The sequence below is a fragment of the Phoxinus phoxinus genome (genome assembly GCF_949152265.1).
Source record: "Phoxinus phoxinus genome assembly, chromosome: 1".
In the NCBI taxonomy this organism is placed as follows: Eukaryota; Metazoa; Chordata; class Actinopteri; order Cypriniformes; family Leuciscidae; genus Phoxinus; species Phoxinus phoxinus.
Window position 1 is genome coordinate 3,581,499 of NC_136876.1, and position 26,621 is coordinate 3,608,119.

The 26,621-nt window shown below is 38.3% G+C and overlaps 1 protein-coding gene across 9 annotated transcripts in view; it reads right to left on the reverse strand.

Annotated features, from left to right (window-relative positions):
• Positions 1-3,617: 3,617 nt before the first annotated feature.
• Positions 3,618-26,621, reverse strand: part of LOC306996438 (uncharacterized protein) — a 102,754-nt gene continuing 79,750 nt past the window's right edge. For 6 of the 9 annotated variants that reach the window (XM_079608922.1, XM_079608919.1, XM_079608917.1 and 3 more), the window contains 3 exons: positions 23,298-23,582; positions 9,341-9,523; positions 3,618-7,064 (listed from right to left, as the gene is read on the reverse strand). In XM_079608922.1, the coding sequence (XP_079465048.1) occupies positions 5,980-7,064; positions 9,341-9,374 (1,119 nt within the window). In that variant the 5' untranslated portion in view covers positions 9,375-9,523; positions 23,298-23,582 and the 3' untranslated portion in view covers positions 3,618-5,979. Of the gene's footprint in view, positions 7,065-9,340; positions 9,524-10,153; positions 11,301-23,297; positions 23,583-26,621 lie in introns of those variants that run through there. The other 3 variants (XM_079608914.1, XM_079608913.1, XM_079608912.1) reach the window with 3 other exon arrangements.

A 26,621-nucleotide genomic window follows, 5' to 3' on the forward strand; every position in this document is an offset into this window, starting at 1 on the left:
AAAGAAAAAAATATGAGCAAGCTCAACTTAACTGGTAAGTTGAAGAGTAATGTACATTATGGTAAAGGGGATTTCACAGTCTTCTGATTTTTTTTTTTTCCTGGTTCTTGACGGACAAACCAATTTGTCATATGTCCTTATATACATATATGTCTTGCCACTATTGGGCAAACAGGTCTGATCTTTAATTACTACAATTAGCCTGAAAAATTGGTAAGCTAGATTTATGCCTATTTTTTTCACATCTTCGTGCACACTACAATGATTTCCGTCATCTCATGTGTTAATATTTTTTATTGTAACAATTTATGATTTGCAAAAATAACTGTTGTATCTGTGTAGATTACATAAGCAAAGTGTATGCGCGTTGTGCACGCTATACATTTTGGTCAAGCATGCGCCCTTAAAATAATATAATGAACAACGCGCAACACGTTTTTTTATGGAACAGCAAAATAGCATGAGGGAACGTTTGCGCCGGAACACGCCTCCTCTTTGCGCTGAACCGCCCCGGGGAGCGCAAGTGTATTTCTTAGTTAACCAACGTGTGTCTGTGGAGGGAAAAGTCTGCTTTGCTCGGGTGCAAAATAGGAAAGATACATGCGTCGGTGTACAAAGTCAATTGCGCTGGGTGCAAGATAGGGCCCACAGTCTTATTTGGAGGTATTTCCAAAAGTCAGTGTTCGATAGTTTGTATGTTTGTTTCAAGTGATTAAATGAGACCACATGTTCACCCTCATACAGGTTATCTAAATACCATATTCCCTTATTAGCCCACTGTATCCAGCAGAAAGCCCTCTTATCTATTCGTAATTTGGTGTTGTGCCACACCGAGGCTCTAGTTGTTAGCCATGGGGCTTGTTTTGAATGTTGGTGATACAATTTCCAGCTTTCCCTAGTAAATTTAAGTACTGGATTTTGGTCTGCTATTGATCGGGCAAGCTGTGTCAAGAAGGCCTCCACTGGAAAGGGGGCAATTAGTTATTTTTCAATATGCACCCTAGCAGGGGCTTCATTGAATGCCATATTGTTTTTAACCAGCTGAGAGAGCAAGAAGGACCAATGATACCAGTCAATTCTGGGAAGAGAGAGCCCGCCTGAACCTTTAGCAGAATACAATTTAGTACGATTAAAAAGGGGTCTCTTCCCCTGCCAGATGAAGTATTCTACATATTTATTGTATTCCTTCAGAAGGGATGGTGGTAGCACAAGGGGAAGCATGTATGATAAATAATGAATTGTAGGTACAATTATCATTTTAACTAAATTAATTCAACCTAGAATGGACATTGTGAGTTTACTCCAGTTCTGTAACAAATTTTGGATATCCTGAATAATTGGTTGAAAGTTAATCTGCATTATTTTTGTCTAATCCTGGTATAAGTTTAATTCCCAAATAAACCATGCCTGATGAGACCCATCTAAATGGCCACTGGTCCCCTGTTATCCCATGGCGTGCACCTGAGACATGTCTTTCTGTAGGCAAGGGCGTGGTTAGCTGGTACCCTCTTACATCACAGGGTACCACAACTGCCAATAGGAAGATTCAACTGCAGTAGCCACCGTTCAACCTGAAGAGGGCAGCACTCAGACATTTTTACACCATGTATTGTAGAATTAAAACACTTTATACCCAAATGCCAAAAAAATTACTTGAATCAATGAACAGCATTAAAAAAGCCCCAAGTCTTACAGATCATTAACTAAAAAAAGTTGTTTTAGGGTTTAGTTACCCTTTAATATTTGGATTATTACGTATTGCAATAGCTAACGGCTTTAAGACCAGTGCAAAAATAAGAGGGGAAAGGGGACAGCCTTGTTTTGTGCCCCTATGTAGCTCAAACGACACTATACCGTTACATAGTACCAATGCCACTAGTTCAGTGTACAGTAAGTTTACCCATTTAGTAAATAAAGGTCCAAAACCAAATCTTTTAAGTGTTTGAAATAAGAAGCCCCATTCAACTCTGTTAAAGAACTTCTCTGCATCTAGAGAGAAGGCCATGACAGGGTCAGTGTTATTTCTAGAGCTCCACAAAAGGTGTAATAATCATCTCATATTGTCTGCTGAACACCTAGCCCTGATGTACCAACTTGGTCAGGATGTATAATAGTAGGTAGTAGTTGATCTAATCTTTTTGCAAGTATTTTGGCTAATATCTTCCCATCAACATTACCGAGTGAAATGGGTCTGTAGCTTGCACATTGTTGAGGGTCTTTCCCTTTTTTATGAATGAGAGTGATTATGTTGGTTTCCATACTCTCTGGAAGCTTACCATTTACCAGAGCATTCTGAAAGACATAAAGCAATTTAGGAGGTAACACCTCTGAAAACTTTTTATAGAAATCAGAGGGAAAGCCATCTTCCCCGGGGCACGACCTGGTTTGAGGTCCTGTATGGCACCCTTAATCTCTTCTAATGTGATATCATTTTCTAATGAATCGCTATCTTGTGTGGATAGACATGGAATCTGTAGGGAAGAGAAGAATCGGTCATACTGTTCAGGATGCGCAGATTAGATCGGCGCGATCTATACTCCAGGTCGTCCAGACGCTCCAGTAGCTGAGTGTTTTGAGACTTAAGGAAGCTGATTGTAGATTCCGCTGCCACGAGACGCTCAAAGTTTTCACCTGCGATGGTTTCTGTTTATGTCAGTCGACTCTGAAAGGAGTTTACAGTCACGCGTAGCGCATCCACCAAGGTTTGAAGTGGTTTTTACAGAGTTTAGTATCAGGGCAGCCATGTCCTCCTTGAGAACTTCCCGTTGTTTAGCTAGTTCAGCAATAAGTTGTGTCATGGACAGTGAGTCGTCCATGTTTCCCTCCGAATCTTGGTTTTCATCTTGAGACGACGCAGTTACCATGCTCGCTAGTTTGCTAGCTACACTAGCCTTTTTCGAATGCAACGCTGCACTTCTCTGTTTAGGATTAACGTTACTCATTGTGCACCGGTTAGTTTGTAAACTCTTCCTTAGTTGTTTAATCGGTTTTAAAACGGCTTTTAAAGTGAAATTCACTGCAAAAGGTGTGTATGAAAAGGAAAAAAATCGGGAGACCATCCGTTCTGCTGGGCTCTCCTACATCGCCACACCGGAAGTCCCCCTTTCCTTTTTTCTTATTTTTTTCTGTAATGCACTTTTGCACCTGATCCTAATGTCATAGTGTAATTAAATAGTTTTGTTGCCATGTTGTTTGTACCTGACATATTGTTCAATAGAATAAAAAAAAGTTTGTTTGTCCTGAAATGTGTGTGGGTACTGGATGTGTGAAACTGCCGTTAGGAAGTGGTTTCTCTTTCCCTTTAAGTATAGTCTCACTGTGAAAGCAGACGGGAAGCACAGTAAAATTACTCTCTCATACTCATGTCCTGTTTACGGTCTCTTTGTATCTTTATCACAGTATAGATCGTGTTAAAACTTTGTTGATACTTCATGATGTGTATCCGTGTAAGCAGTGGCAGTTCTACATTCAATTACACCCTGAAAACAAGACGTAATATCTTATGTAATTTTACTACTTTAGTAAAAAATGCATCTTTATTTAAGAAATGTTTGATATTTGGACTGGAAACAAGACAAAAATACTAAGTAAAAAAAGCATTTTTTTTTTTTGCAGTGTAATAACTGAACTTGTAACAGTTTTGTTGCAAAGCACAATATTATGGTGAAATTAGATCTCGTGTTTGAATTAAAACCGAATTATTGTTAAGCATAGCAAGAATCATAGCAAAAAGGCTAACAAACGTTAGAGTTATACCCACCAATTAACATTACCCCTTCATTCATGACATGGATACCGTAATCATACAGAGAGAACACAGTTGCATACCTTTATCTTTTGCTCATTTCTAAATTGGGCACCTGATGGCTTTGACCTTTCTTGTCCATCTCTGTGTTTATTTGACACTCGACAATCAACAGATTTCCCCATCCCCCAACTATCACTCACGAGTAACTGTTTGGTGTCAGAATGCTTTTTTAAAACTTAATGTTCTGAAAACTAAAGAGATGACTATTGATTTTAGAGTGAGGGGGAAATCAACTCACGATAAGCAAATAAGTATTAATGGAGCAGGTATCCAGAGTGTTGAACAGTACAAGTATTTGGGTACTGTATTAGATTGTAAATTTACCTTTTCCGCAAATACTGATGCTTTGTGTAAGAAGGGGCAGCAAAGATTGTATTGCTTGCGTAAACTAAGGTCATTTAATGTGGATAAAACATTGATGTGCATGTTCTATAGATCCTATATTGAGTCGTTTTTATCCTTTTCATTGTTGTGCTGGTTCAATTCTCTGAATGTGAAAAATAAAAATCGGATTGAGAGGATGGTAAAACAGGGAAATAAATTAACAGGGAGGAAGCAGATGACTATGGCTCAGTTATACCATAGACAGGCTTTGGGTAAAGCCCAGAACATTTTGTTAGAAGATTCCCACCCCTTGTATTATGAGTTCCAACTTCTTCCTTCCGGGTGTCGGTATAGAACTCCCCTTAGTAAAACAAATCGATTTAGAAATTCATTTGTCCCCTCAGCTTTAAAGTTTTTAAACTCAAGGTAAATGTATTTATTGGGTACCTTTTTTTCCCCGAGTTTTATGAGTTTTATATGATTTGTGAAATTGTTTTATGTGTTTTATGTGTATGCTTGTTTGCTGCAACCAAATTGCCTTCGGGAAATTAATAAAGATGAACTGAACTGAACTGAGTCACGACCAGAAGTCAAGACTAAACCAATTCACCTTGGTGGTGGTGACAGCATAATCGTTTTGTATTACCTATTTTTATTAGCCATTTCACACAATTCAGAAAAACAAAAATGTGCAGGAACTATAGAGGCCTGTATTTATAATATTATGAATGAAATGTGCGTTATTTGGAAGAAAGTCGAGGTGTGACTGACTTAACTCACTATGGATCCCCGTTCCCCCCCCTTGTCCGTTCCATTTGGGAGAGACACAGAGGTGAACTGTCATCCGTGCCCGCGCCCGCGCCTCCGTGAGACGGGAGAAATGCGGATTTCAGTGTTGTAGTTCCTGCTTATAATGATGTAAAAATCGGCATTTTGTGTACCGTCTTTTCCGGACTATAAGTCGCTCCGGAGTATAAGTCGCATCAGTCAATGTGTCATGAAGAGGAAAAAAAAACATACAAGTTGCACTGGACTATAAGTCGCATTTATTTAGAAATTTATTTCACAAAATCCAAGACCAAGAACAGACATTTAATCTGGAAAGGCAAGTTATTCAGCTCCACAACAGCACACAGAACAACAGCTGAATAGTGTCCGGCATGTTAGCGTAACACATTAACAGTTATTCAGCTGCACAACAGCACACAGAACAACAGCTGAATAGTGTCCGGCATGTTAGCGTAACACATTAACAGTTATTCAGCTGCACAATAGCATAAAGAACATATACCTGGGAGGCTGAATAGGCTAAATTAACATAAGCCAGCGAGTCCAACAAGTTACTGGTAAGCAAGTTCACCAAGCTCCCGATCTCATCACACAACACTGAATCCATTGAATTCTACCTCGGTGTCGCTTCTGAACAACTCCGCTAACTAGAGCGCCCTCTAGCGGCTGTAGACGGTAATGTTTTCTCTTGGTTCATATCAGTCAGTGAACTAATCTTGATATATAAGTCGCACCTGACTATAAGTCGCAGGACCAGCAAAACTATGAAAAAAGTGTGACTTATAATCTGGAAAATACGATAATTCCTCACCAGGGCTCTACACTAATCCCCCCCCCAATGAGTACATGTCATCCTAAATCAGTGGTTCTCAAACCTGTCCTGGAGAACCCCCAACACTGCACATTTCTTTGTCTCCCTAATCAAACACACCTGATTCAACTCATCAGCTCATTATCACATGGGTTACTTTTACTGTTTTAGTTTTTTTCCCATGGTATCGACTCAGTATCGGTATCGAGGTATTTTAGTCTGGTATCGTATCGAAGTCATATTTTTGCTATCGTGACAACACTACTGTATGGACCTTCATGTGTCGCTTCAGGTGATGTTTAATAGAGAAACTCTTCCCGCACTGATCACACGTGTGCGGCTTCTCTCCAGTGTGGATCATCTCATGCGTTTTCAGATGTGATAACTGACTGAATCTCTTGTCACAGTGTGAACACTTGTAAGGTTTTTCTCCAGTGTGAATTCTCTGGTGCTGTTTTAAATTGCCCGCTGTAATAAAAGTCTTCTCACACTCAAAGCACATGTACTCTCTCACACCAGTGTGAGTTTTCTCATGTCCATGTAAATTTTGCAGCAGTGAAAAACTCTTTCCACACACAGAACATGAATGCGGCTTCTCCTTCATATGAACTGTCAGGTGTATCTTCAGCTCTGATGCCCTAAGGAATGTTTTGCCGCATTGATCACATGAGAACGGCTTCTCTCCGGTGTGGATCCTCATGTGAACATTAAGGTGTGAAGATTGATTAAAACTTTTCCCACACTGATGGCATGTGAACGGCTTCTCACCGGTGTGGATCCTCATGTGAAGATTAAGGTGTGATGATTGATTAAAACTTTTCCCACACTGATGGCATGTGAACGGCTTCTCACCGGTGTGGATCCTCGTGTGAACATCAAGATTTCGTTTGTTTGTGAAACTGTTTCCACACTGAGTGCAGGTGAAAGATTTCTTGGCTCTTCTTTTCTTTAAAATTGTCTGTTTAGTCTTTGAGCGACTCAAGGGTTTTTCTACAGGTTGGACATGATGTTCCTCCTCCACTTCACTCAGTTCTTCACTCTCCTCCTTCACTTCTCTCAGTTCTTCACTCTCCTCCTTCACTTCACTCAGTTCTTCACTCTCCTCCTTCACTTCTCTCAGTTCTTCACTCTCCTCCTTCACTTCTCTCAGTTCTTCACTCTCCTCCTTCACTTCACTCAGTTCTTCACTCTCCTCCTTCACTTCTCTCAGTTCTTCACTCTCCTCCTTCACTTCACTCAGTTCTTCACTCTCCTCCTTCACTTCTCTCAGTTCTTCACTCTCCTCCTTCACTTCTCTCAGTTCTTCACTCTCCTCCTTCACTTCCATCGGGTCTGACATAAAAGAAACAAATATTACATTTAATTTTCAGTACATCAAAATAATTCAAAGAGAGAAATATAAAGTGAAAGGACATGAAAGTGAGCCCTGATGTAATGGTAAAAAGTAGACAACTGTTATAAAATATTGTGATCATTTGATGCCTTTTTATAAATTGATTATATGTCCTTGAAACTTTCCATGAATGAGGTAAATTTATCTTCCAATTATTATTTTTTAAAACATTATAAGCACGAAACCCATGTTTCTTTAGCAAGAACTATTAAATATATTTCGTAAATATGCGCCTTTGACACAGTTAACCACCAGATCCTCCTGTCAATCCTAAAGATGAAGGGCATCTCGGGAACTGCACTCCAGTGGTTCAAGTCTTATCTCTCGGGTAGGTCCTTTAGGGTGTCGTGGAGGGGTGAGGTGTCTAAGACCCAACATCTAGCCACTGGTGTGCCTCAGGGCTCAGTGCTCGGACCACTTCTCTTCTCCATCTAACATGACATCACTAGGATCTGTGATTCAGAAACTTGGCTTTTCCTATCACTGCTACGCTGATGACACACAACTCTACCTCTCATTCCAGCCTGATGATCCGACGGTAGCCGCTCGCATCTCAGCCTGCCTGACAGACATTTCTGGCTGGATGAAGGACCACCACCTTCAACTAAACCTGGCAAAGACAGAGCTACTTGTAATCCCGGCTAACCCAGCACTTAATCACAACTTCACCATCCAGCTAGGCTCGTCATCCATAACTCCATCAAGATCAGCCAGGAACCTTGGAGTTGTAATTGATGACCAATTGATCTTCACAGACCACATTGCTAGCACTGCCCGGTCATGCAGATTTGCCTTGTACAACATCAGAAGGATCAGGCCCTTCCTATCAGAGCATGCTACACAACTCCTTGTTCAGGCGCTTGTTCTATCCAGACTGGACTATTGTAATGCTCTCCTGGCTGGTCTCCCAGCTTGCACTGTCAATCCTCTGCAACTGATCCAGAATGCTGCAGCTAGAGTGTTGTCCTACTGCTAGTTTAATTGCTTCTATTGTTCTCATTTGTAAGTCGCTTTGGATAAAAGCTTCTGCTAAATGAATAAATGTAAATGTCAGTACATCAAAATAATTCAAAGAGAGAAATATCAAGTGAAAGGACATGAAAGTGAGCCCTAATTTAATTGTAGAAAGTAGACAACTGCTACAAAATATTGTGATCATTTGATGCCTTTTTATAAATTGATTATATGTCCTTGAAAGATTCCATGAATGAGGGAAATGTATCTTCCAATTATTATTTTTAAAACATAGGCACAGATCCCATGTTTCTTTAGCAAGAACTATTTTATATTTAAAAATTAGAACTATTAAATATTTTTGGTAAATTAAACCATTATCACATGATATTAAGATTCAAATATACAATACTGCCATGTTGACACCAACTTTGAGATTGATATTTATTTTACTAAAAACTTTTAAATTATTAATGGCCGTTCACACTAGACTTTCCCTTCATAGACTTCCATTCATGCGCATGTGAAAGTGGGACACCAGAAACACAAGCTCAAGTGAATAACCCTGTGAGAAATAACAAGCGTTTAGCATTCAAGTGGAGTGGATTGTTTATTTTTTACATTTCCATAGATGTATAGTTTGTTGGGATAGGACAATATTAACCTACATGTTTCACTCAACACTGTTACTCCTGACATGATTTTCTTCCTTTCAAAAACAGAGCATTTCTTAAAACTGTGACACTCAGGAAGTGACATCATCTGGGCTCTTTCTACTGCATGATGGGAAAACAAGAGTATTGTCTCAGTTTTTACACAAACTGTAGCATTGACTATATTCATCAATCCTGTTACCAAAGTTACTGTAAGAAGAATCTCTAGAACTATTAATAACTTATATGCTATTTGACAAATACAGCTTTATCAGTAACTTGGTGTTCACTGATTATTCCTAAAAAAAAAAAAAAAAAAAAAAAACTAAACTATGTTGAAAATGACAAAAATTCTGGTAATTAATAAATTTGGAACCAGATATAAAATAAATGTAAAATGAAACAGTTCAAATAGTATTTAGCTTGATCTAATATTGATCATCAATATAAAAATGTCTCAAATCTCCCTTTACTGACCATTTGTTGAAGAAAACCCAGAACATTCTGTACCATTAGTTGAACTGTTTATCTAAATGTGAAGAAGTGCTTGAATGTTTCTAACATGAATGTTCTCCAGCATCATGAATGAATGAAGAATAAACACCAACCTCTTTGTTCTTCAGGATCTTTAGTGTGTTTCATTCTACAGGGTTCTGGATCACTCGTGTTCTCACTGTCCTCTTTAATAAACTCAGTCTCTGCAGATTTCAGCTCTTCCTGATGCTTTCCTCAGCATTTATTGCTGAATTGCAGTGGGAGGAGCTTCACTGATTGCAGTGGGAGGAGCTTCACTGATGATGTGCAGGCAGGAGCGGGAAAAAAAGAGAGATTTTGAGAAAATATATTTTTATTAAATAACATTTGAAAAACCTGTATAAACGGAACACCAAATAACAATATTAACCATGCAAATTATTAACAATATACCGAAGTAAAATAAATAAATAGCCAAAGCTAAAGGCTAACACTTCTGTTCCCTTTTTCCGAGGGAACTCGCGCTGCGTTGATGACGCTTTGGGAACGCCCCCGCGGGATTGCGTTTGAAGCACGCATGTCAACTAGTCCAATGGAAAGAATGAACGTCACAGACGGGTGACGTCATGACCAGGAAAGGATAAAAGCACATCCGGTGTACCCGGCGCTAGCTTTTGTGCCTCAGCGAAGCGCTCTGTGTCAAAACTGTCTGTTATATTTATTGTTTGTCTGTCACACCCTTATCTAAAGTATGGCGAAACAGTTTTTCAAGTCGTGTGCTTCTCCTTGCCCTCGTTTCCTTACGGGTGGGGATTCACACGATTTTTGTGTAATCTGTTTGGGAGTGGAGCATGCTATGTCTGCCTTTGAGGGGGCTGCCTGTCAGCATTGTGAGCAGATACCGCTCCACTCCCGCCAGTCATTATTCAGGGTGCGGGATTGCATACCTGGGGTTCGTAAATTGATCTCTCGGTGGGGTTGGAGATGGCCTCATCTCCTCCCTTATCTGTGGGATTCATTGCTCTTTTGCCGGTGTCGGAAGCCCGCCCTACGGCTTTTTTTTCCGTCTGGGGGAATGTGAGGCAATAGGTAAAGCGCTTTGGTGGCCATGGGTCTGTTGAAAGCACTATATAAATACAGTCCATTTACCATTTTACATATTCAGATTTAAGGTGACTGAGGGAACATGGTTATGGGTTGATGCCCCAGGCTGAGCAGACGCTCTGGTTCTGTCTCCTGGTTCGTCCCTGAAGGCTCCCGTGCTGCCCACTAAACCTTTAAATACTACATTTAATTTAGTGGGCAAAGCTTGTACGGCAGCAGGTCAAGCCGGAGCCTGTCTTCACACTATGGCAGTGCTTCAGACTTATCAGGCAGACCTGTTGGGGTATCTGGTGTTGGATTACAAATGTATTAAATGTTTAATTTAGGTTCCACTACATTAGTATATAAACTGAGAAAGTGCTGTACATTGAATATTAGCATTTGAGGTATAAATGAGTTTCAGCTGGGATTCCTGTTCTCTCTATTGTAAGTTAAATGAGTCAGATTACTGAGACTTGTAAATGATTGTTAATTTGCAAGGTCTGTACCGATTTATGTATAATTATTTTGAAGGACTTTTATTATGATACGGCGTTAACGTGCACCAACATGTGTATAAAGCGCGCTCTATTTCCGCTATGTGTATGTGCGCACACTTTTGTGAAGGACGCAGCTTGTGATGCATGACGGTTTTCTCCCCCTCATGAAGTTTTGTGCATCCCACTTGAGGGTTATAAGGTAAACTAAGTTTGATGTTTATTAGGGGCCAAGCACTGAAAGTGCGTAGGCACCTATTGTTTCTGTTCCCGTTCCTACTATTATTATTATTCTTCATTGTTCCGACTGGGAGTCTATGGCAGCCCATAGAACCGCTTGCGGGAAAGTTATGAAATTTGGCACACATATAGAGGACAGTCTGAACTATCACCATAGCAAATTTGGAGTCTCCAAATCAATCCCTCTAGCGCCACCAACTGTCCAAAGTTGCACTCATGTTTATGCTAATAACTTTTGAACCATAAGGGCTAGAAACAAAATTATTTTTTCCTCTGATTCCTGAGCTCATGACGATTCGACTGCACCCTATGACGTCATTTTCCGTCATAATAGTTTTCCGCCATTTTGAAATATCCGAAAAACCTACTTTTTCGAACTCCTCCTAGGTCGTTGGTCCGAATTTCACGAAAATTGAACCAGATCATCTCCAGACCATGACGACAAAAAGTTATGGAAATGAAGTTGATTCGAATAACCGTTCTCGAAGACCGCGCAAATAAATTTTACGTAGCGCTTGCGAAAACAGACGCAAGGCTGTATCTCCACAACGCTTTATCGGATTCAGACCAAATTTGGTACATGTCATCACAAGCATGACTTGAGGCTACATGTTGCATTTCGGCGCAGCGCCACCTACTGGTCCGGAGATATGAAGAACTTATGTTTTTGCTTATAACTTCTGAACTGTTTGTCCAAACATCACAAAAGTGGTCTCGTTAGATTCAGGGCGTCATGTCGAGTTGAATGATATCCAATTTTCCCATATCGGCCATTTTGGCTGTCGGCCATTTTTAATTATGTGCTAAAATGCTGTATTTTATGAACGCATGAACGTATCGTTACGAAACTCAGTATGGGTCATCAGTACAAGGCCCTAAAGGTACTCAAAAGATTATGAGACAGCGCCACCTTTTGGTCAAAAGTTATAATGAAATTTCCAAAAATGCTAATAACTTTTGAATAAATTTGCCTATAGTAATGACACTGATCTCAATAGATTCCTTGGGTTATGCTGAAAACATAGATACCAATTTTGCCATAGTCAGCCAAACTTCCTGTCCGCCATCTTTATTTTCTTTTAAAACCTACTTTTTCGAACTCCTCCTAGACCGAACGTCCGATTTTCACCAAAATCGGATCGTGTCATCTCCAGACCGTGCCGAGTAAAAGTTATGGATTTCGTGTCGATAGACAAAACCGTTTTCGTATACCGCAGTGGCAAAGTTGAGGCATGATGCCAAAATGACTATTCAGGCTTTATATCTGCAATGCCTTGACATATTGACACCAAACTTTGTATGTGTCATTGTCACTTCACTCTGACCACATCACATCAGTTTCGTAACTGCGCCACCTATTGGTCGAAAGTGATAATCATATTTTTAGTTATTGTATGTGATTTTTCAACCATTTTGCCAAAATTCCTCTTCAAATGTCTTTAATTGCTCCTTGCTGCAGTTTGTCTCACACTTTCAGCCATGTAGGCATATCTCGTCGTTTGCTTTTGCGCTTGGCCCCGTAATGGCTGCTTGCAGCTATATTTATTCTTATTATTATTATTATTTTACTACCTTTTGGGCACTTTTGGGTGCCTTAACATGCTCAAAAACTCTTGAAACTTTGCACAAATGTCAGAACCTGCGGCCATCAGGGCCGGACTGAAGCTGGTACCCGGGCGTAGCAGGGGGGCTCGACAGCGCCCCCTGGAACGCGGTCCGAAAACTTGGTCCATAAATCAAACACGCTATGAAACTCGGTACACTTATAGATCTCATCGGTTCATATATCCTTCATGCTCTGACTTTTTACCCCAGCCCAACAGGAAGTCGGCTATTTCGGGTAGCCGAAAAACACATGCAATGGAATTTAAAATACACCTCCTAGACAATTCAACCAATCGCCACGAAACTCGGTGTTCTTGCTCAAATTCAGTTACAGTCATAGCGCCACCTGCTGGCAACAGGAAGTGACATGTTTAACACTGTTTTGGACTCCTAATAATATATTAAAAAGTGCCTGCAAGTGTTAAACATGCTAACAACATACTAGGAACATGCTAAAACATTAGCTAAGTGCTAAAGCATGCTATTACTGCAATTAAATAGGAATTTGGCCGCGCTGAAGCTGGTACCCGGGCGTGGCAGGGGGGCTCGGCAGCGCCCCCTGGAATGGGATTCAAAAACATGTCCATATATCAAACACGCTTGCATGTAATTATATGAAACTCAGTACACATATAGATCTCATCGGGCCGAACAACTTTCGTGCTCTAAGTTTTACGCCAGTCCAACAGGAAGTCGGCTATTATGGGTTGTATGGAAACGCATGTTCTGGCATTTGAAACACTTCTCCCAGAGAATTCATCGGATGACCACGAAACTCGGTTAGCATGAAGTCAAGACATGGAGGATGATAAATTGCGAGGGGATTTTTGATATCTCGAACGGTTTGGCCGTGGCGAGGAAACAAATTGATGGCGAATATTGGAAACAGGAAGTGTGTTATAACATCCTCATACATTAATTGATCTTGATGAAACTTCAGCAGTGTGTTTGTTGTAAGAGGCCGATTACATGGATGTGACTATTGTGAGTCAAAGTTATAGCGCCACCAACTGGTAGCAGGAAGTGTGTCACTTTCAAAATGCTTTGAATTCACCCTCTTATTTTTACCCGATTTGCTTCAAACTTCATCTGTATAATGTAAACACACGACAGATGTAGACCTGTGAAAGGATTATTGATATCTTTAATACTGTCGCCATGGCAACGCTTTAAACTTTTATATTCTTTTTGGATGCATTTGAGGCTCTTAACATGCTTCAAATTGCATGAAACTCAACATGCATATCACATTTATTGCCTAGTACACTGTGCGAAGTTTCAGAAACGGGCGTGGTAAGGGGCTCAGTAGCGCCATCTTTAGTCAAAAATGGGGTATTAGTTTTACCTACAGTAACCAAACTCGGTACGTATATTCTTCTCTTCGATCTGGACAACTTTCTAATTTACACTCATTAGCTCCGACCAACAGGAAGTCAGATATTTTGGTTTGAATGTGTACTTTCTGGAGCATTTTCCCTCTGCCCCTCTGCGTCTCTGTGTGTGTGTGTGTGTGAGAGGAGGGGGGCTAGTTTAGTTTAACCCTTTCTCTGCTGTGTGCAAAATCTCTGGCACTTTTGAGGGCCTTAACATGCTCGAAAACTCTTGAAATTTTGCACACAGGTCAGAACCCGAAATATTATATTATTATATATAGAATAATAATATACATGTTAAAAATAGGGGGGGGGGGGGGGGGGGGGGGAAGAATATACACACATACCGGTATATATATGTAACCCAGATAGCATTTATTACCAGTAAAAGGTTAAAGGAAAAAGAGTGTTCTAGACGGAAAAGACATGTATCCAACCACACATCGTGCTGCAGTGACTGACACCTCTGTGAGCCAATAGTAGCAGCATATTAAGGAAGCCGCCCACAGGTCGCGCGGGCGCTGTCTTCAGCAGTGAGCAGATGAGAGCGCATTAGATGAAACAGCAGCATGGAGTATTTCTTCAGAAACTCTGCGTTAAAGAATGAATCTTGTACAGAACTAAGTGCATCTGGAAAGTTGGACTTTGGATAAATTAGCCTGAAAAGTCGTCGAAGAGAGAAAAGAGTGAATTGATGATCGGAGGAGAGCAGATGTAAAGGATTTCGGAGTGAATCGACGTGAATGATCTTTCTTTTATGAAACTGATTCTATATCGCTTTGGTGAGTGAAAATTCAGCTATCAATCCGTTCATATAAAAGACATGCCAAAATCTGTGTGTGTGTGTCTGTGTGGGGAGGGGAGGGAGGGAGGGCACACACACACACACACACACACAAATAGACAGCCCCCCCCTGTGTGTGTCTGTGTGGGGAGGGGAGCAGAAAGACTATGAACAATTGTGCCATCTAGTGTTTTATACTATGTATAAATGTGTTTTTTATTTTAAACAAGTGTTTTAAAGTACACTAATTTCAATTAATGATATGCTTCATTTTTATGTATATTTAATTATTATCAAAGTTAGGATGTCATTTTTTTAGTTTCAAAAGTGATCTGTCTCTGTCTCCCTTTGGCTGTCATTACCCTCCCCTCACTCCCACAGTCTCACTTATTTCTTTCTGTATCAAATAATATTACCATAAACAAAAAGTTTGAGTTTCTTTTTCAATCAATGTATTATGTGTAACTTAAAAATAAGCAGATTAAACAGATATGTTTGAGGGCAAGACATGAAAACGATGAAATATAATATAGTATTAGTAAAAGAGTGCAGTATAGGGTTGGATGAATCAGATAAATAACATATTTTGTTAAAAAAACATTTGGTTAATTTTTGGTGTTGTGTACGTACAATGGCTGCTGATTTCATGGGTCCGTTAAGTCCATGAGACTGTAGGGTGTCTAATTTTTCATTTTAGGTTTCAGAAGGGTGCTCACGCATACTTTGTGGTTGATATGTGCCCTCGATGCGCACTGTTGCAGAACCCACACTGATGCAAGCTCTAAAGCAGACTTCTTCTCGACAGTCAAAGCGGAGTTACGTTATTGCCCGTCGTGCACAGGAACCCTAAAGGCACCGGGGGTGGCGGTTTATATATATATATATATATATATATATATATATATATATATATATATATATAAATATATATATATATATAAATAAATATAGCTGCAAGCAGCGATGGAGGGCCCAAGTAATTATTTTTAAAAGTAGCCTACTTAAAATTATGTAATTAAATAAATATTTAAAGTTTTATTAATAAGATTAATTAATAAAAAAAAAAAGCTGATCGGCGCATGAGGTGCAAAGATTCCCATCCATATTTTACAATGATTTATTGCTTGTGTTTGTTGAATAATATAAAAGATAAAGAGCTTAAAAAATAATTGCATATTAAATCGCAATATTGGTAAAAATAATCGCAATTAGATTATTTTCCAAAATCGTTCAGCCCTACTGGAAGCCATGTTAATCTTGGACTACATTGGCCACCGTAGGAGTTCAAATGAAATCGGAATTGATAGGAACAGAAACTAATATTCACTGCATGGTCATATACCTTTTCACCGCTAGATGGGGGTGTAGTGGCAGTTTTTAATGTTTTATTTCTTATTGTGTTTTCTCAATGATAATATATGAATGCCATATGTTCTGTATTTTGAGCTTTATGCTGTAACGTTGATACAGCTGTGATTGTGACACTGAGACAGAAGACTAGGGAGGGGTTGAGGCAACCATGGGGGTTCCTCAGTTCCTGCCCCCTGGGGTGGGTGTTTTAAAGAATGCTTTGATGAGAACATTATAAGACTCCAGAAAGAACACCTATCTTGGGCTCACTCTGCCTGCATACTGGGCTGTTAGGGTTGGTGGGTTTCACCCTCACCCTGCAGCTGGCCTGTGTGGCTAGACTGGGAACTATTCTGCAGAATAAATGTATATTTTCTTTTAAATACAATTTGAATATTGACGTCTCTTTTGCCTGGGAATGCTGCGTTTGTTAAATATTGTTTTGCCACAACAATTGGTGTCAGAAGTGGGATTCCTTGGAAGTGACCGCTGGCCCTGAGCGAACGGTGATTGATCAACCTGGACCTAAAAGTATAATCCAGCCCTACCTCGTAGACTTAAGAGAGATGGGGCCGATCGTATCAGAGCCAGTGGGTAACTCCACTGGAATTAAGGAAAAAGAACCGGTGGCAGATGCTTCTCAGGTAAAAAAAAGACAATCAAATTATTTTTGTTTTGTGGGGATAATTTTTGGTATAACTGTGAATGAACCAGGGCGGCTGAGGTCTATTTCCATGGTACGAGTGCTATAACCTGATTTGTATGTGGGCTTAGAACACTCGTTTTGTGAAACTAACTGAGATCTGCAGATCAGATCAAGAAGTGGTTTCAAGTTGATTGGTTGAACTATTTTTGGCAAAGACCGGTGCAGATTACCAGTCGGGATTAATCAGATATTAATCTAAAAAGCCATAATTGTTTCAGCATCTGTAGAGAGACGTCTCACAGATTATTAGACGCGCGTCGATTTTGTAAATCCTGGGAAATAGAAATCAGTCGGCACGGGGTCATCTCACAGTAAACTGAATAATACTTTTTAATACACCGGTTGTTTTGTTCTGTAAAATGGGAAAATAATTATGGCCAGAAAAGCATGCAAGAAATTGGGGAACGGATAATTGTAACAAAAGGGTTTTTGTGATCGTGTTCAGCGTGTGTGTAAAACTGTGAACAGACAGAATTGTTGAACTGAAGAAGCAGGTAGAATAAAAGAAGAATTGATGAATTGAAGATGAAAGAGAAGGAACTGAAAAGTAGCAAAGGATAGTAAGATAGAATGTTTGTTTTTTCTGATGGAAATTACAAAAGAGTGAGTTGTTGAACTGAATTGTTGGATTGCAGATAAAGAGAACAGATGTAGAAAGAAACTGAAATGTTGGATTGAGAATTGTTGGATTGTAAGCAAACAGTGTTGCTTGAACTGGTTAGATGAAGCAGAGCGAAAAAGAAAGTCAAATTAAGTTGAAATGGTCTGAAAAGTGAGTTTTTTAGATAAAAATAAGGCATTGAGTATGATTAACAGGGATTAACATGAGGAATGTTTCATTAAGCAGAATGGGAAAAGTCTATATGTCAGTGTTATAATGTGAATGTGCATTATTGTATTTATGTTATGAAAACAAGGGAATTGAAGAATAGACTTCTATATGTTTATAACAGAGTTTATAAAAGATTTGAAGGTGCAAGCGGCTATGGTAGCTGTCTGTAATTTAGGGACTGAGGAATAATGATGCTATTAAATTGAGCAGTCTGCAGATTAACCATTTGATAAAAGAAAAAAGCTTCCAAACAGTGTTAATGAAATTGATGACATGCTAAATGTCTTTATACTGTATGAACAGTTCTGATAAATGATAGTGAGACAAAAGAGAGCAAATGTTGTAACCAGCTGAAGCTCTCACCTTAAAGAGATTTGCAAATGATGGTTTTGTAAAAGTTTGATTCTGATTGTAAAGGAACAATAAACATAGACTGGTTTCAAACAAAGAAATGCCAAAATGATACAAATTTGAAGAAAGCTTCTGTGTTAACATGGATTAGTAAAATAGAGTAATGTTACTATGATTTGGCTATGCAATTGAATTTGCAACTGAGATTGCATTATAGCTCTGTTTTGCATTGCTGAATGGGATGTTGCAGTGAATGGGGGATGTATTTTGAAAGCAGTAAACAGAACAGTGTGGTTAACTTGTAAAGAAAAGACCATTGTCCTTAGGAAGACAGATGGGTTATTTAGCCTTTGAACTCAAGGGTCATGAAGACAGTAAAGCTCAAACTCCCCTGGGGGGTTTTTCGAAGGTCCTTTTCTGTAAAACAGCTTGATCTGGTCATACAGGGGTGACGGAAATTTACAGAGAGATCTGAAGAAGATTGAATGAGTTGCAAAATGTTTTAGATTATTCTAATTGCAGATTGGTAAACTCCTAAGAGAGAAAATTTGGAAGTCAGACATTATCCTATGGTAATGAAACTTTTTGATTACGTTATTGAGACTGAATAATAATTATTTGATTTCTAAAGATCAAATAAGCTAAGTAGAAGCAGTGTTGAGGGAGTAACAGCTGCTAAATGTAAAATGTGTAAAAGGCATTTGAGCTGGTTCGTGTTGATTATGAAAGAACTACAAGCTGATGTGCTGTTTGTAAATTGTTTATGATTTGGTTGAAAACAATTTGATTATCTGAATTTGATGTGTGCTGAAACAGTTTCAGTGCAACAGAGACTCATTCGGAGTAGGAATTTATAATGTCTAAATTCCCTATAGGGGCAAAAGAAACTATAAAAATGATGCTTGAATTGAAAATGCATTTAATTTATGGAAAAGATAACGCAAGCTATAGGCTAGAGTTAACAAGATGATAGATGAAGTCTTAAGTTAGTTTATGAAAGTGAAAATATTAGTCAGGGATGGCTCAAAAGTCTCTCTCTTATTCGAATGTCAGCTAAAAGCTGTTATCTGACCCTGCGTTGTAAATGTTTTAGAAGTAAAACTGAATGACTTTAAAAGAAGTCTTTAAAATAATACTGTTTTTGATTTGTTGATTTTGAACTAATGTGTCTATAAGATAGTTTTAACTCCTGAAGGTCGTTAGTACATGGTGAAACAAAGTAATGATAATGAACAAAAAAAACAACACAGCTGACGTTTGTAAAAGCAAATGAATAGACATGTTTTGAAAATGGTTAAGAGGCCATGTAAAAAAATTGGTATAGCTATTCATAGTCTGAATAGTGTGCATAGATGTGTCATTAATGTTTTATCAATTACAGATGGGTGAAGGTGAATGACAAATTTGAGAGAAGTTGATCATTCTGAATCGATTTGGTCATTTATGATATACAGTAGATTTGAATGAATTTCTAGATCAGTTTAAATTCTGATGGAAGTTGGAATTGTGGAGTTGTAGATCACCATCCATGGATTGAAATAAAATAGGTTATAGATTTGACGGCAACAATACAGTAAAAATTGGCTAGATCAATATCAAATTATTGAGAGAGCCTTTAACATTTGTGTGAACAAAGGGCGAGAATGTTGTTCGACTGACAAAAGAAAGGCTGTAAAGAAAGATCTGTAAAGAAAGTAAGAAATGTTTGTAGATAACTAAGGGCCATTTGCATCTTCAGGGTATGTATGTATGCTTCTGCAAAGTTCACACCCAGCATCCTGCCAGGCAGGAAAAGACAGGGGTTATCAAACCAGGGGGGGTCAAGGATCATTATCTTCAGAGGACAGAGGGGTCATTTTGACCATAAGATAACACCTTTGATCTCACAGATGTAAAGACAGTAAAGCCCAAGGAGGGGAAGAAGTAGAATGACAATTGTATTCAGTTTTGATAAACACTGTGGCTTTAAATGATATTTGTGTTCAAGAGGCAGAAAACGATGTCTGCAGGACAGTTTAGTAAAATCCAAACACAATTATGTTAAATTGATGCACAAGTAAAATTGTGCATAAAAATGGAGAATTGTTTGGAATTTGCTGAAGGCCATCGCACAGGTGGACAAAAGTGTGCTAACAAGAAGTGTTTTCAACAGGAAACAGGGAAGATGCAGCAGCATAACAACAAAAGAATTAACTATTTGACATTTGTTTTTCTTTACAGAGGATGCAGACTTTTTGATACAGGGCAGACGGAGCCCAGTAAAATATGGCTACAATGTGATTCACAATTGAATTAACCATGAAAAATGCTTTCCTCACAACAGGATTTAGTAACTCTGTACTTTTGCACTTTTATCATGCTTTTTAACAAAAACATTGGTGTGGGAAGATTTTGAGCCAGATCACACCTCATACCCACATTCTCATGCTGGCTCCCTGTTACAACAGGACCAAATTTGCATCACAATTGTAAAACCCCATAAGTAACACCATTTGATCTTCACACAAAGTCAAATCTGCAGATGATTCTGCCTCACAAAAATGCAATGCATACCATTTTTATTAAGTCTTTACATCCAGACTGAATAATAACAGTGTACTGCATGCATCCAGTAATTGTTTGTTTTGTTTTTCACAAAAATATAATGCATAAGATTTTTATTAAATTTTTAGATCTAGACTGAATGATAACAGTGTATTGCATCCAGTAATTGTTTGTTTTGTTTTTCTTTGGATTTACTTTATCAATTAAGTAATGATTTGTCTGACCAAGTTATTTTAAAATGTATGTCAGTATTTCTCATTTTAACCGAAGTATAACTATTTGTATTCTCATTGATGATTTTGAAACTTTTCTGAAACTTATTTGATTTTTGTTTATTTGTATTTTGTCCATTTGACTTGCAACAATATTTTTGGACATCAATTGAATTGAATCTCTGTGTTTGGTTACACTGAATATTTTGCTGATACTCTTCATGAAATGGTGTTTTAAACTAGTTTTGTTGTAATGAAATTTATTTGAGTGTTTCCTGAAACAGTGTAAGAACTTGTAAGATCTCTTTTTTTTCATTCCTTGACCATACTTTTTTAAGTAAATCAATTTAAGGGCTTTTTGCCGGAGAATAGTTTCAATCTGACCATATCAATCCTCTGACCAATGACAAATGACATGTGTCTGCTTTTGCTGTTCATTGTGCTAGATGTTCTTTAATCACAGGATCCCTGCAACCCAAGTTCACATTCTGTGTCCTTCTCAGAAAGAGGAACCAGCGTTTGCTCCCAGATTCAGTGACTGTTCTTGTGCAGGTATTCGATGGATGATTTGCATAACGGTGCAACCCAATTTGATAGAACCTAATCCTGCAGGGCTGGATGGTGAACAAAGACTGAACAACTGACAAACTGTTAGTGAAACAAGCTTGGACGAAAAGTCTGAAGATGAAACTGTACAAAACAGAAAGATGGACTGTGTCACCTTTGGACTCCATGTGTGTGGCCAACGGGACCAATGGGGAATTGTAGGATTGAAAATAATCCAAGATATTTGAAATGAACAAAGACATCTGCTTTACTGTTTTTGACAACCTATTTCCATAATGACCATTTGGAGTCTGTAAAGGCACCGAGGTGCTGATAGTTATCAAGGCCTGTAGGCCTAAGATGTGTGTATTTTGGGGGTATGAAATTGTCCCAACTTTGGTACAATGAGGGAAGTTGTAATTATCTGATTGGTCAGTTTTGAATGTCTCACATTTGGGTTTTAGTCACATGGTCAAGGAAGGAATAAAAAAAGGAAGATTGAAATAAAAGGTGTAAATATGATGAAATGACTTAAAATTGTTGCATTGATATAGTTTTCAGAGTATGAAAAACAGGGAGAAGTGTAGTGGCAGTTTTTAATGTTTTATTTCTTATTGTGTTTTCTCAATGATAATATATGAATGCCATATGTTCTGTATTTTGAGCTTTATGCTGTAACGTTGATACAGCTGTGATTGTGACACTGAGACAGAAGACTAGGGAGGGGTTGAGGCAACCATGGGGGTTCCTCAGTTCCTGCCCCCTGGGGTGGGTGTTTTAAAGAATGCTTTGATGAGAACATTATAAGACTCCAGAAAGAACACCTATCTTGGGCTCACTCTGCCTGCATACTGTTAGGGTTGGTGGGTTTCACCCTCACCCTGCAGCTGGCCTGTGTGGCTAGACTGGGAACTATTCTGCAGAATAAATGTATATTTTCTTTTAAATACAATTTGAATATTGACGTCTCTTTTGCCTGGGAATGCTGCGTTTGTTAAATATTGTTTTGCCACAACAGGGGTAAAAATCACACAGTGTAGCTTTAAATATATTTGATCAATGACAATTATCTAAAATGATATTAACATTAAAATGTACAATACTGCCATGTTTTGACACCAACTTTGAGATTGATATTTATTTTACTAAAACGTTTTAATTATTAATGGCCGTTCACACTAGACTTTTCCTTCATAGACTTCCATTCATGCTCATGTGAAAGTGGGACACCAGAAACACAAGCTCAAGTGAATAACCCTGTGAGAAATAACAAGCGTTTAGCATTCAAGTGGCATAGTTTATTTTTTTAATTATTATTATTTGTTTTATGTTCAATTTATGTTTGTGAAAAAGCTGCCACAGCGGCCGTGGCCTTAACTAGTTTTAAATTAACATGTTAGTCCTACATGTTTCACTCAACACTGTTACTCCTGACATGATTTTCCTCCTTTCAAAAACAGAGCATTTCTTAAAATTGAGACACTCAGGAAGTGACATCATCTGGGCTCTTTCTGATGCATGATGGGAAGACAAGAGAATAATCTCAATCCATTTTTACACAAACTGTAGCATTGACTGTATTCGTCAACCCTGTTACCAAAGTTACTGTAAGAAGAATCTCTATAACTATGGATAACTTGTATGATATTTGACAAATACAACTTCATCAGTAACTTGGTGTTTACTGATTATTCCTAAAAAATAATGTTAAAAATTACAAATTCTGGTAACATTGTTGCAAATTGGAAACCAGATATAAAATAAATGTAAAATAGTATTTAGCTTGATCTGATATTGATTATCAATATAAAAGTGTCTCAAATCTCCCTTTACTGACCATTTGTTGAAGAAAACCCAGAACATTCTGTACCATTAGTTGAACTGTTTATCTAAATGTGATGAAGTGCTTGAATGTTTCTAACATGAATGTTGTTCAGCATCATGAATGAATGAAGAATAAACACCAACCTCTTTGTTCTTCAGGATCTTCAGTGTGTTTCATTCTGCAGGGTTCTGGATCACTCGTGTTCTCACTGTCCTCTTTAATAAACTCAGTCTCTGCAGATTTCAGCTCTTCCTGATGCTTTCATGCTCGTCTCCACTTGTAGCTGACGGGGATTTACAGCATTTATTGGAGAATTACTGTGGGAGGAGCTTCACTGATGATGTAATTGCAGTGGGAGGAGCTTCACGGATGATGAATGCAGTGGGAGGAGCTTCACTGATGATGTGATTGCAGTGGGAGGAGCTGATCTGCCAAAATCAAAAATAGAGTTTTTTTTTATAATAAATGACACTAAGCATAATATGTCTGTCTATCTATTCACCGTACAGTAACCGATGCCAATTCATTTATTATTTTATGCAAATCCTAATTCATAACATTATTCTTAATTAAAATACAGGTATCTAGAAATAAAGAAAAGAATGTCAATAATTTTAATTCTACAAAATATAAATAATGGTAAGAAAAACAGTTCATAAACACAGAAATAAACGTTCATATCGTAGCCAACAAATGCGCTCAGTCTGCTGACACCAATGAAATGAGCTTTTAGTGTCAATTTACAGGAGATCTGAAGACATCAGCATAATAAATGAGGTGAAAACAGGAACTATTGTCATGAAATAAAGAGTGTTTTCAGCAGATCTGTTAATATTGATGAGCCACTCATCAACACTCATTCAACAAGCCATTCAGGATCATCAGCAGATCATCTCACTTTATTCTGAGTGTTTGCTGTTAGAAACACATTATTTGAGTCAGGATATATGATAAAAGCCTGTAAAACAGCTGGGCAATTCCAGCATTATGGATGTGACATTTGCAGTCAAAACTTGAAACAAATTCTCAGAAAATGCATTTAATACCAATATATTGTAAACGTCTGTTTATATATCCATACTCCCTTAACCCTGCGCCGGCGTGATTTGCGCGTTTTTTTTCACATAGCAGCTAAATAAACTTCAAATACTCTGTCATATATGGTCATACAGACTTAATAAATATGAAAAAAGAATCTGTGAGATGTCTACTTTTGTATGTGTCCACTTACAATAAAAACAAAACGTTGTGCTTTTGTAAAATAAAGAAATTAAACGGGGTGTGCTTTCTGCCTCTCCGTCTCGTGAACTTCTTTTTCTTGAGAAAGTCTCTAAACATAAACAAAACTCAGCGGATACTTGTCACACATTTATGAGCTCTATATCTTTATAAACATTTAAGTGTGTAGTTTTAAATTATCTGATTCAAAACGAAAACAAATATTCTCTGTTTAAGTAATTTGTATAAAACCAACAAGATATCCAAGTTTCAAGAGTACTTTATTTATAAAGCACATTTAAAACAACCTTGGTTGACCAAAGTGCTGTACAAGATATATCTAAAATAGAACCATCACACACATTTAAATCAACTTTCACAAGACATTGAACGCATAAGAGTACAAATGGGTTTTTAAAAGACTTCTGAACTCAGACACTGTGGACACAGTTTTGATGTATAATAGCAATTTGTTCCATAGCCTGGGTCCAGCTATCACAAAGGCTCTATCACCCCTGCATTTCAATCTGGATCTGGGTACTCGTATCAGATAAATGTGATCTGAGCAATCTGACTGGTTTGTGTTCCATAACCAGCTCAGTAAGGTATTGAGGAGCGAGATTATTTAATGCTTTATACACAAACAACAAGACTTTAAATTCAATACGATACTGAACAGGTAGCCAGTGCAATGAACGTAACACCTACATTACGTTCATTGCACTGGCTACCTGTTCAGTATCGTATTGAATTTAAAGTGATGTATCTCGTTTGCGAATGCCTGTAAGCAGACGGGCCGCTGCATTTTGGACCAGCTGAAGCCGATGGATAGATGAAGCAGGTAGCCCGCCCTTGATATAGCGAATTTACAGTAATCAAGCCGTGATGAAATAAAAGCATGGATTACAATCTCAAAACTGTTCCTATTCAGGAATGGTTTAACTTTCGCTAATCTCCGGAGATGGTAAAAACTGGAACTGACACCTGCATTGATTTGTTTGTTCAGTTTGTAATGTGTGGTTGAACATATGGCTTAGCAATAAATACGTTACCAAGTATTGGTAAGGAATTATGTGTGCACTCATTTTTTTTCCAACACCTTTCGTGAGACAGAAAGTGAACATCCATCCTGCCTGCCATCTTGCGGGAATTTGCGGGCGGGAGCGGGACATAATATCACAGATGTGGGCGGGAGCGGGACTAAAAATGACAAATCTTTGCGGGAGCGGGACTGAACACTGCGGGAGCGGGACTGAAAATTGTGTCCCGCGCAGGTCTCTAGTATAAAGTGAGAGAACCTAAGTCAACATTGCTCAAATCACTTTTCTCGGTTGGCCCAAACAAGACTATTTGAGTTTTGTCATCATTCAAATGTAATTGAGTTTCTCAAACCCTTGCTCATTACCATAACATCTGTCTTCCTGTGTGCGGAAATTTGTTTATGTAGCCGTGACAACGAAACACGTGCATGCACGCCTGTGTTAAGAGCGCTTGTTGCTCCGTGTGCTGATGCGCTCATCTGTTGACATTTCCGAATGCCTTCCTACAGTTTCTTAATAAAAGCGGGCTTTCCACACAAACAAACGTACATGTGTGATTAGTATGATAAAAAAATGGGGTTTTAACTGTCGTTCTCGAACATAAATATCTTTATGCCTCTCGGACAGAAAAAGTCGTCCCGATCCGCAAAACGCACCAAACATAGGCTACATGTTTTTACTCCAATCTCATTTCATAACATCATATCGATGTTATGAATATTAAATAATGTGCTTTTTTGCCATTTGTTGTGCATCTTTGGATTTTGTTGTGTTGTAAATAAATCCAAACAATCAAAAAGCCATTCTTTTTTAAATCTCCTCATAATGATAGTGCCTGAGAGCTCCTAATAGGGCCATTATGGTAGGGTCTTTGTCTTTCTCAGGTGTGAAACACTCAATATTCATGGGTTGTTAACGCCTACTCGCATAAAGCTTTCTTACACAAGACATGTCTTACAAATTTTAAATCAATATATTGTCTTATCTGAATGAGTAGTCATGGTGATTTTCACATAGTTTTGGAGCAAATACTCTAGGCTACGTGATACAATTTTCAAAAGTCTTGTGAAGAAATAATCAGTTTGGGTTTCATGACCTTATTTCATTTTCACAAACCATGCATAAATGTTATTATCTCAAAACTACAAACTTCTACATACATGCTGCTGACATATTATTGTAGCAGAGTTTGTGCTGAATACAGTGTAA